The 13,111-nt window shown below is 35.5% G+C and overlaps 1 protein-coding gene across 1 annotated transcript; it reads right to left on the bottom strand.

Moving 5' to 3' along the window:
• Positions 1–1,021: 1,021 nt before the first annotated feature.
• Positions 1,022–12,066, bottom strand: LOC125655405 (glyoxylate/hydroxypyruvate reductase A-like). Its single transcript, XM_048885669.2, has 10 exons — positions 11,911–12,066; positions 11,612–11,725; positions 11,476–11,507; positions 10,850–10,992; positions 10,263–10,336; positions 7,888–7,972; positions 3,497–3,617; positions 2,689–2,756; positions 2,396–2,525; positions 1,022–1,176 (listed from the first exon to the last, which is right to left on the bottom strand). Exons 1-10 carry the CDS (start codon positions 12,020–12,022, stop codon positions 1,090–1,092), a joined length of 966 nt encoding a protein of 321 aa, XP_048741626.1. The 5' UTR covers positions 12,023–12,066; the 3' UTR covers positions 1,022–1,089.
• Between the last annotated feature and the right edge of the window lie 1,045 nt (positions 12,067–13,111).

Below are 13,111 nucleotides of genomic sequence, written 5' to 3'. Positions count from 1 at the left end.
TGCATTACTACGGTAGTTAGATAATTTAGTCACTGAGCTAACCTGGGACCCATGCATTACTAGTTAGATAATTTAGTCACTGAGCTAACCCGGGACCCATGCATCACTAGTTAGATAATTTAGTCACTGAGCTAACCCGGGACCCATGTATTACTAGTTAGATAATTTAGTCACTGAGCTAACCCGGGACCCATGCATCACTAGTTAGATAATTTATTCACTGAGCTAACCCGGGACCCATGCATTACTAGTTAGATGATTTATCCACTGAGCTAACCCGGGACCCATGCATTACTAGTTAGATAATTTAGTCACTGAGATAACCCGGGACCCATGTATTACTAGTTAGATAATTTAGTCACTGAGCTAACCCGGGACCCATGCATCACTAATTAGATAATTTATTCACTGAGCTAACCCTTGACCCATGCATTACTAGTTAGATGATTTATCCACTGAGCTAACCCGGGACCCATGCATTACTAGTTAGATGATTTATCCACTGAGCTAACCCGGGACCCATGCATTACTAGTTAGATAATTTAGTCACTGAGCTAACCCGGGACCCATGTATTACTAGTTAGATAATTTATTCACTGAGCTAACCCGGGACCCATGCATCACTAATTAGATAATTTATTCACTGAGCTAACCCGGGACCCATGCATTACTAGTTAGATGATTTATCCACTGAGCTAACCTGGTCGATAAACAATGTAGTATAGTAATAATGGTACAATTTACAATTTAAGTCCTTTTCAGAAATCTTCATATTGAGGAGATAAAAATAGTTCTAGAAAAAATGTCAGAAACGTCATGAATGGCCTTACCAATAAGATTATTCCACAGTTACTATTTTTGGACAATATGAGATGTTCATGTCCTATAGGACACAGTATCAGAACAATGACAGACGTGTTCAACTTTCAATCTGTTCCTAATCTCTATAACATATATTGTAAACTTCTACAATGAACTGTACAGCTGGTTTTGTAAAGCTTTCATATGAATAAATATACAGTTTAAGTGATTGTATGATTTACTATTTGTATAAGCATTGTTAAGTGTTCAGACATTTCTATGTTAAGATCAATAGCCTTTTCCCCAGTCCACAACATAATCTAGCGTCTTTCTTTGGGTGTATTTCTCGTAGTTAGAAACAAACACCTTGGCTATCTGAAAAAAAAAGTGTAAATAAATAGATAGACCTGATAATGAATATAGAAATGAATATATATATACACTTCTATGAAGAAAAAATATCTGTACAGACAAATCGACTCAGGTATGTTATTCGCTGATACAAGAAGATTTAAGAAATGAAACTTATAATTCTTTGTTTGATGCATGTATCTAACGAAACATTGGACGGAAAACTTCATCAATGCGCGTAGCGCATTGATGAAAAAGTTTTCCGTCCAATGTTTCGTTTGATACATGCATCAAACAAAGAATTATAAGTTTTTATTTCTTATCATTTAATCATGTTTTTAAGATAGAAAAACAAATAGTTTCTCCCATCAAAAAGCTTGAATTAACGTTTCTGAAATGGCGCGTAAGAATACATATAGGCAAGAATGAAAACAAAAACAAAACGGCATGGCTGTGAGTTCAGGTCAGGAACAGTTACTGTGCAGATTTAAATGGATTATACGCCAAATTAAAGGTGCAAAGGTTAAAAGCTGAATTAAATATAAAGGAAGATAACAAGTGGTGACTGGATTTATGCTGCATCGTGTTGGAGGAGACGTTGAACACTGGTTGTGTCGTTGGAACGGTGGAATGCAATTCGGTTCCATTTCAATATCGAGGAAAACGTTTAAAACGCACTCGTTGACTGAGCCCCATATAACGCAGTTCAATTTCATTGATATTTACCAGATCAGAAGTCGCCACTTGCTCCGTCATGTTATCGATCTCGTACGTAAAGCAGACGATTCATACCGGGAACTCGTGTAATCTGTCTACTTCTACCAGTAAGTGGTCTACGTCATCAAATTGACTATTCTGCCACGTCATCGCCTATGTATGCTGTTTCTTTAAATTAATTTGTATTTTATTCATATCTTTAGTTGTGCTCATTTTTGATAGCATTGAAAAACAAAAATCAAACAAATGCATTTCGTTATATATAATGCTTGTGTGGAAAATTCCGTTCTATAAATAGCGCTAAAATTAGAACGGGGAAGACGCATTCCAGAGAAAAGTAGTCCCGCGTGCTTAGTGCAGATGAACTCCGAACGAAATTTTGACAGAGAAATCAAACGAATTTTTCAACCAATCAGTATCGTTTATAAGTCATCACTTTAAAAGTTATTAAATGATTAGAATTTCATACATGTAACATGTAAAGTTGATGCTAGATTAGCTGCGAGAACCTCCGAGAGATACTAACATTTTCAGCTAAACTGGGACCAGACACATGGGGCGTTACTGTGACGGCTGGATGGGACCAGAGACGGCTTTCCGGTGGAAGTGGCTCCGCATTGAACACATCTAATACAGCACCACGCAACCATCCATTTCTTGAAAATTGTGATAAAAATTGTTTGATAAATAAAAGTTTGGTAAATTGTTCTGAATACTATTGGTTCACATTGAATTCAGTAAACGTGCGATATATCATTTTAGTAACTAGCATTGAAGACTTAGCATTCAGAGATAGAGAGAAATTCGTATAATACTTACTCTAGAGCACAAAAGAGTGAATCTTCATTGATGATGCTTCCTCGTCCCACGTTAATGAAAACAGGACTCTATAATATGTTATGATATAGTAGGTAGATTGTATGCAAATATATCATTAAGGCGTTCATTATACACGCTCTGTAAATAGCATGATTTATTTCAATACGACAAGTATCATTTGTAGGGAAAAATGTTCAGCTACACCATTACAATATCAAAGGGGTATGGACACGATTGAGCTGAAAATTTTCTTTTCTCCTTTTCGTTGTTGGCTATGCTTAACTAAGGTATTTCTAATGGTCAACCAAAATTCGAATATCAATTTTTGTGTTACAAGTGAGAAACAGCACTCATAATTCTTTCTTATTTAAACAAGGCTCGTACCATGTTCAAAAACATTATATAGATTGCTTAATAGAGTAGAATGTGTAAAACAAAATGATGTGCTAAACACTAGAAACTATTTAATTGTGTTCAGAATTAATTTGTTAATTGAAAAATCTGCTTTAAACGAACTTTTACTTGTATATTTAACCTATGTAAAAAACAACAACAACCCAAAAACGAAAAAAACAACAACAACAAACCATGGCACGAGTCTTGTTTACATAAAAAAGAATTGTGAGCTCTGTATCTCCCAAATACCTCGACAACTGACATTCAAATTTTTGCTGACCATCAGAAATACTTTAGTTAAGCATTCTAAATATTAAAAATGGAAGAAAAAAAATTGAAAATTTTGAGCTCAAACCGTGTCCATGCCCCTTTAAGCTGACAAACTATTTTGCCTGAGTGCACGTGGTCGTACCTTGGATTTGCAGCATTTCAGCACATCTCCGGAAAACATATCCTTGGTTTCTGATGTACTGGGAAGAACATTACAAATGTAATCACAACCTTCCAAAAAACTCGTCAGGTCAGGCAGTGTTCTGTAAAGAAATGATTACAACGCTGAATGTCTATCCGTCCGTCTGTGTGGGCGGAGTCACATTGACAATGAAACACCCGTAGTTACCACTGATCTAAAATGGGTGACCGGGACAAGAAAGCAGCTTTTATTTCTATGATAGTAAATGTGCACGTCGACAACAAAATGATATAGATGCAATCTATAGCAAAATTTGACATAAATTGATTTCAATGCTTATTTTTAAAGATTTTGGAAATACAAGAGGGTATGAATATTGCGACGCTTCACGCCGGCATACTTTGTAATACGCATTTTGTTCTATTTAAATATTCTATTTTAATTTTTCTCCAATTTCCAAGCTGTTAAAATAGACGTACAATGTTTATCAACATTCATACGCGCATTGTTTACAACATTCATACGCGCATTGTTTACAACATTCATACGCGCATTGTTTACAACATTCATATGCACATTGTTTACAACATTCATACGCGCATTGTTTACAACATTCATACGCGCATTGTTTACAACATTCATATGCGCATTGTTAACAACATTCATACGTGCATTCTTCACAACATTCATACGCGCATTGTTTACAACTGCCATGTTTATCAACATTCATACGCACATTGTTTATCAACATTCATACGCGCATTGTTTACAACTGCCATGTTTATCAACATTCATACGCGCATTGTTTACAACTGATGTTTATCAACATTCATACGTGCATTGTTTACAACTGCCATGTTTATCAACATTCATACACGCATTGTTTACAACTGATGTTTATCAACATTCCTATGCGCATTGTTTACAACAGCCGTGATTATCAACATTCATACGCGCAATGTTTACAAATGATGTTTAATAACATTCATACATGCATTGTTTACAACTGATGTTTATCAACATTCATACGTGCATTGTTTACAATTGCCATGTTTATCAACATTCATACGTGCATTGTTTACAATTGCCATGTTTATCAACATTCATACGTGCATTGTTTACAACTGCCATGTTTATCAACATTCATACGCGCATTGTTTACAACTGATGTTTATCAACATTCATACGTGCATTGTTTACAAATGATGTTTATCAACATTTATACATGCATTGTTTACAATTGTCATGTTTATCAACATTCATATGCACATTGTTTACAACTGCCATGTTTATCAACATTCATACGCGCATTGTTTATCAACATTCATACGTGCATTGTTTACAACTGCCATGTTTATCAACATTCATACGTGCATTGTTTATCAACATTCATACGTGCATTGTTTACAACTGATGTTTATCAACATTCATATCCGCATTGTTTACAACAGCCGTGATTATCAACATTCATACGTGCAATGTTTACAACTGATGTTTATCAACATTCATATGGGCATTGTTTACAACTGATGTTTATCAACATTCATACGCGCATTGTTTACAACTGATGTTTATCAACATTCATACGTGCATTGTTTACAACTGATGTTTATCAACATTCATACGTGCATTGTTTACAACTGATGTTTATCAACATTCATACGTGCATTGTTTACAACTGATGTTTATCAACATTCATACGCACATTGTTTACAACTGATGTTTATCAACATTCATACGTGCATTGTTTACAACTGATGTTTATCAACATTCATACGCGCATTGTTTACAACTGATGTTTATCAACATTCATACGCGATTTGTTTACACCTGATGTTTATCAACATTCATACGCGCATTGTTTACAATTGATGTTTATCAACATTCACATGCGCATTGTTTACAACAGCCGTGATTATCAACATTCATACGCGCAATGTTTACAACTGATGTTTATCAACATTCATATGTGCATTGTTTACAACTGATGTTTATCAACATTCATACGTGCATTGTTCACAACTGCCATGATTATCAACATTCATACGTGCATTGTTTACAACTGCCATGTTTATCAACATTCATACGAGCATTGTTTACAACTGATGTTTATCAACATTCATACGTGCATTGTTTACAACTGCCATGTTTATCAACATTCATACACGCATTGTTTACAACTGATGTTTATCAACATTCATACGTGCATTGTTTACAAATGCCATGTTTATCAACATTCATACGCACATTGTTTACAATTGCCATGTTTATCAACATTCATACGTGCATTGTTCACAACTGCCATGATTATCAACATTCATACGTGCATTGTTTACAACTGCCATGTTTATCAACATTCATACGCGCATTGTTTACAACTGATGTTTATCAACATTCATATGCGCATTGTTTACAACAGCCGTGATTATCAACATTCATACGCGCAATGTTTACAACTGATGTTTATCAACATTCATATGCGCATTGTTTACAACTGATGTTTATCAACATTCATATGCGCATTGTTTACAACTGATGTTTATCAACATTCATACGTGCATTGTTTACAACTGCCATGTTTATCAACATTCATACGTGCATTGTTTACAACAGCCGTGATTATCAACATTCATATGCGCATTGTTTACAAGAGCCGTGATTATCAACATTCATATGTGCATTGTTTACAACTGATGTTTATCAACATTCATATGCGCATTGTTTACAACTGCCATGTTTATCAACATTCATACACGCATTGTTTACAACTGATGTTTATCAACATTCACACGCGCATTGTTTACAACTGATGTTTATCAACATTCATACGTGCATTGTTTACAACTGATGTTTATCAACATTCATACATGCATTGTTTACAACTGATGTTTATCAACATTCATACATGCATTGTTTACAACTGATGTTTATCAACATTCATACGTGCATTGTTTACAACTGATGTTTATCAACATTCATACACGCATTGTTTACAACTGATGTTTATCAACATTCATACGCGCATTGTTTACAACTGATGTTTATCAACATTCATACGCGCATTGTTTACAACTGATGTTTATCAACATTCATATGTGCATTGTTTACAACTGATGTTTATCAACATTCACATGCGCATTGTTTACAACAGCCGTGATTATCAACATTCATACGCGCAATGTTTACAACTGATGTTTATCAACATTCATATGTGCATTGTTTACAACTGATGTTTATCAACATTCATACGTGCATTGTTTACAAATGCCATGTTTATCAACATTCATACGTGCATTGTTTACAACTGATGTTTATCAATATTCATATCCGCATTGTTTACAACAGCCGTGATTATCAACATTCATACGCGCAATGTTTACAACTGATGTTTATCAACATTCATATGGGCATTGTTTACAACTGATGTTTATCAACATTCATACGTGCATTGTTTACAACTGATGTTTATCAACATTCATACGTGCATTGTTTACAACTGCCATGTTTATCAACATTCATACGCGCATTGTTTACAACTGCCATGTTTATCAACATTCATACACGCATTGTTTACAACTGATGTTTATCAACATTCACACGCGCATTGTTTACAACTGATGTTTATCAACATTCATACACGCATTGTTTACAACTGATGTTTATTAACATTCATACGTGCATTGTTTACAACTGATGTTTATCAACATTCATTGTTTACAACTGATGTTTATCAACATTTATACACGCATTGTTTACAACTTATGTTTATCAACATTCATACGTGCATTGTTTACAACTTATGTTTATCAACATTCATACGTGCATTGTTTAAAACTGATGTTTATCAACATTCATACGCGCATTGTTTACAACTGATGTTTATCAACATTCATACGTGCATTGTTTAAAACTGATGTTTATCAACATTCATACGTGCATTGTTTACAACTGATGTTTATCAACATTCATACACGCATTGTTTACAACTGATGTTTATCAACATTCATACGTGCATTGTTTACAACTTATGTTTATCAACATTCATACGTGCATTGTTTACAACTGATGTTTATCAACATTCATACGCGCATTGTTTACAACTGATGTTTATCAACATTCATACGTGCATTGTTTAAAACTGATGTTTATCAACATTCATACGTGCATTGTTTACAACTGCAACGCATTCACGAGGAAATGAGTATGAATACAATGTGTAAAATATCAAAGGTAAAACATTGGAAATGTAAAAGTTACAATATGTGAAGCGTGCAACGACTTAAACTAGACGATCAAATGTAGAATTCTCCTTCTTACATCACCAAGTCACTACTTACACTAGATAATCAAATGTAGAATTCTCCTTTTTACATCACTAAGTCACTACTTACACAAGGCAATCAAATGTAGAATTCTCCTTCTTAGATCGACTTAGTCCCCAGACTGTCATTCCAACTGCTTTACATAACTGTGCAACTACAAAATCCGTTATCTATATTATGTGCGTATAAAATACATGCTTCAATACTTGGTGTAGATCAGGACCTAGTTGCACATAATTTAGTTACGTTTAACTAACAGTTAATGTTTAGTTATCACTGTATGAATGTAAGAGTTAGGGACAATTTAACTGTTAGTTAAAGTTAATTAACCTTCGTGCAGCTGGGTCCAGAATTTTAGAATCTGTCGTATTCGGTCTTGTACACATCATTAAAGGTACACTATACATTGTAACACTTAACTCTCATAAGAAATATTTGCAGCAAATTTGATGAAAAATGTGGTATTCCTTTATACTTATAGATAAGCTTAAATGGAACCGAAAATCTTTTTGTTTTTTCCCAGGTACTTCGTTCACCTGGGTATCACTCAGATTCATCGACAGGGGATGCTTACTCCTCCAAGGCAGAAGATCCCACCTCTGGTGTGACCAGGGGTCCGTGTTTGCCCAACTATCTATTTTGTATTGTTTACAGGAGTTATGAGATTGATCACTGTTCGTTATCTTCACCTTTATTATATACCCATCAATGTATCGTTCGTTGATACTGTGGATTTCACAGCGTGTGATCCGGTTTTCCGGATCACCACACTGTGGTTTTCTGATTCCGTATCAGTATCTTCTGAAACTGATGCCGTCACAATGACGTCACAATGCAACAACGCAACGTTATTTGTGGAAAATGTTGACCGCGTCACAAACGAACCTGCGTATACAAAACATAATTTCATGGTATGTCTGTGTTTTTGATCATTTGGATTACATTTATTATCTTATAAATGTGGATTTAAAATGCACAAGGGGGTATATAATAAATTTATCATTACTACAGTAACTTGATCCGAAGAGTTGGATCACGTCTCGTTGACAGGCGCGGATCATCAGATCAAACTCGACGCTTCGCGTCTCGTGTGATCTGATGATCCGCGCCCGTCAACTCGACGTGATCCGACTCTTCGGATCAAGTTACTGTAGTAATAATATATATTTATAGGAGTTATGAGATTGCAGGGGTCGAAATTAACTTTTTCTACCACAGGCTAATTTTAGCCTGTGGGTAAAAAATCCACAGGCTAAAATGAAAACCTACAAGCTAAAATAAAAATAATGAAGCAGTGCTCCTTTTTCATAGTTTTTTGTTTTAATCAATGATTTTCCCCATCATTGATCCTAGTGGGTCAACATGTAGGCATCATTTGAACAAGACACTAAGTTACGTAGGTGCAATGTTTAGGTTTCTCGACCATCGCACCTCTAATCCACAACCTGTTTACTGCAGGTCTAGATCCAATGTTTTCCAATTTCGTGCCACATCAGGGGTGTCACTAGTGATTTTTCGAAGCAAATCCCGGATTCATGGTTTATAAGCAACACGAGCACGAATCCCATGGACTTTTTTAATAATCGTCTACGCGCCGAGCAGTGCACTCGTGTCATCACTACAACCCGACATCAATAAGACAATAAAATAATGTAGATACCATGTAGGTCATTCTGATAAAAATGACTACCGGAAGACTTGGTTAAACATAGACTCCGATTTTTTTAAAAAGATAAATGAATAACAAAAACCTCATACTTGGAATTCAATTTAATCACCCCTATAAGTGAACAGGACTCGTGGCACATGTCTATATTTTTCATCATAATGCGATGTCCGACCTCAAAAGCATTTGTTTGACTCCGAGTTTCTTAAAAAAACATAAAAGAAAAATCCGGATAGAAACGGTTATTGAAATCGGTCGTTCATGTAAGCGTTTGTATGATTCTGAATGCAAGTTTAAGAAAAGCGAATAGCGCATCACCGTATAAAACGGATATAATACGATCATGGTTTGTAAATCACCACTCGCTAAGATTTTCGAGTGTCCACTATTTTTACTCGCTATTTTTCAAATCTACTCGCATTTTGCGAGTATTTCTTGCTAATTTCGAGCCCTGGATTGATCACTGTTCGTTATATTCACCTTTATAGGAGTTATGAGATTGATCACTGTTCATTATCTTCACCTTTATAGGAGTTATGAGATTGATCACTGTTCATTATATTCACCTTTATAGGAGTTATGAGATTGATCACTGTTCGTTATCTTCACCTTTCATCTAAATGTACATCCACAACACCGTGACATCCTCTGTTATACGGCGTGTTCGATAGTCCCAGATTTACCTAACACCACATAGCCAATCAATAACGGGAAACTGTACTTGTATCTAGAGGTGTATGTACGTCACTAGATTAAAACTAGAAGTCGTGATTCTTACTTTCCGTGCTTATTGAGCCAGCTCCCAGAACACCAATAGTGAGGGACGTGAGCATGCGCCTGTCTTTCACAGAGCTGAAAACAGATTTACTACACATAAACACACATTGTTATATATATATATATAAAAAAATAAAACAAAAAAATCGGCGTTTAAAAAAATCATCAGCATCGAAGTAAACTGAATTAAATTACAATGAAAATGCCGAAATCCAATTACTTTCTTTTTCAAAGTTTACCCCCCCTCCCCCTTCAGATTTTGTTGTTGGTGTAATATTTACCATTTTACCACTGTTTCTATTACTGTTGCTTGTGTAAATTTTTACCTCCCCCCCCCACTTTCTCTATTACTGTAGGTGGTGTAATTTTTAAAAATGTTTCTGTCGCTGTTGTTAGTGTAAATTTTACCTTTTTCCCCACCGTTTCTGTTGCTGTTGTTAGTGTAAATTTTACCTTTTTCCCCACCGTTTCTGTTGCTGTTGTTAGTGTAAATTTTACCTTTTTTCCCACAGTTTCTGTCGCTGTTGTTAGTGTAAATTTTACCTTTTTTCCCACAGTTTCTGTTGCTGTTGTTAGTGTAAATTTTACCTTTTTTCCCACAGTTTCTGTTGCTGTTGTTGGTGTAAATTTAAGATCGATAGTTCCCTCGCCAAAACATGCCCCACTACATATTCTGCCATCAGTCGGCCGAATCCGTCCCCCATTCGCGTGATCGTTATCCCTTCCGGTTGCTTTCAATATAGAATGCTCACATTAAATTGTAAAGAAAAATATACAAAAAGTTCTACAATCAAGTAGACAACGATTTTTTCTTTTTTCTTTCTTACTGTACTGGGGACAGGTAAATAAAAAGTAAGACGACGAATTTTGCATCGATATCACCCCCTCCCCAAAGTTGATATGTATTCAAAATGTTTTATGGCTTGCATAAAGATAAATGCCAATTTTCATACTTTTGATCAATGACATCGGGCGGAGACCGTTATATCTACACATGGACCCCCCCCCCCCCCCCCTCCTCCCCTAGACTTGCTCCAGTCTCTATGTTGTTTTTAGTACTTAATCATTTCATCCAAATTTTACAGTGTTTCAGAAATCTAAATTTCTGCATTTTGCCATACTTAAATGTCATAATATAAAAGTATTAAAAAGAGCACTGCTTACCAAACATAATGTTTAGACTGCCCCTCCCCCAATATAAGGATTCAACTTACCTTTGGGAATGCTTCAAAAAGGCTTTCAACCCCTGTAAATTAAAAAAAATAAATTTAAAACATAAATACGTCTCTCTGGTGCAAATTTTCAATATGAATGACTTTCTCTACTACCAGTAATAATTAGGCCTACAACCTGCCCATGTGCTTTGGGCCCATTTAAGGCTTCCCTGTCCCTCATTAATGAAGGAAATTATGCTTGGGGTGTCACCAAATAGCACCTCCGTGTTGACAGGTATTTGAGCTTTACCTGAAAAAGTAAGAATAGATAAACTGATGAAAATATATTTTCATGTATGATGAAAATGTTTGATCCTCCAGCTATTTTGCAGTACGGCAATTGCAATGTAAAGAAAGATAACTCTAATTCTAAAACGAAACAAAGACACCGAAATGATTACACCAGTTAAATGTTAAGATATTGGAAATTTTTACCATCTCTGTCGGGAGCTGCGTCTAGGACCTCTACCGCCGGAAGCAACTGACGAACTACGACAGAGAGTCCGGGAACAATACTAGTCACACAAACCACTGGCCTTGTCGTCATTTAGCCGGTTCGCTCAGAGTAACACGGTAGGAAAGCGTAAATCCGAACAAATCAACAGAGAGAGAGAGAGAGAGAGAGAGAGAGAGAGAGAGAGAGAGAGAGAGAGAGAGAGAGGGGGGGGGGAGGAGAGAGCGGCGGCAGTAAAACGTGTTAAGTGAGGACAAATTTCAACCAATGGACAGAAGTGAGGACAGAATTGCACTATGAGGATCTTTAAAAAAAAATTAAATTAAAAAAATAATAATAAAAAGAAGTTCTCACGAAATACATGTCCTCATAAATGTGACGTACAGTATGTGAAAGATGTAGATACAAAATATTCAATAAAGTTTTTTCTTCATAATTTGAAAGTCTTTTTCAGAGAGTATTAGATAAACTTTTATAGGTATCCCTGTAGCTATACCTAACATAGTATTTTTTTGCCTTTACAATAATATATAAGTGTATTCTCTTCTACACATTGAGAGGACGTCCTCACTTAGTACATATGTAGGTTTGGTCGGAGAGAGAGAGAGAGAGAGAGAGAGAGAGAGAGAGAGAGAGAGAGAGAGAGAGGGTCTCTGACTTCTTTTATCTTACAAACTTTGTTCAAAGTTGATAATGCAATTCTAACAGTAGTAGAAATGTTTTTTTGAAAAATTTAATTGATATGTATAAAAAAATAATTGAGAAGATTTTCAAATTTATAGTGAAACGCTAAATTGACAACATGTGTTGGAAAGAAATATGTCAATGAATTGATTTTGAATTAAGAATTGGGACGAGGTATAATTGACAAATATGTATTTTGCACTTTGAATGGAAAGTATCAACACATTCAGAACACTGATATTGACACAAGTCACAGTGTGTATGTCTCGAAAATTGGACTGGGATGGGAGTTTCCTCACCCAATTATGGGCTCGGTCTCATATAAAAGTTACAATGATCCAACTCTGACCCATACGAACGAATATCCGTATTTGGCCTGGGTCAGAATCCCGGTCTGGTCCGTTGCATTTTCTCTCTTCCTGTTACATGCTCATGAACAGGATATCTCTCCTGAAGAAACTACATGTACATGTAGATGAAGTTACGTATGTATACCTG

The sequence above is a fragment of the Ostrea edulis genome, chromosome 7 (genome assembly GCF_947568905.1).
Source record: "Ostrea edulis chromosome 7, xbOstEdul1.1, whole genome shotgun sequence".
Taxonomy (NCBI): Eukaryota; Metazoa; Mollusca; class Bivalvia; order Ostreida; family Ostreidae; genus Ostrea; species Ostrea edulis.
The sequence above is the reverse complement of the archived record's forward strand: the minus strand, read 5'-3'. Positions and strand labels throughout refer to the sequence as shown.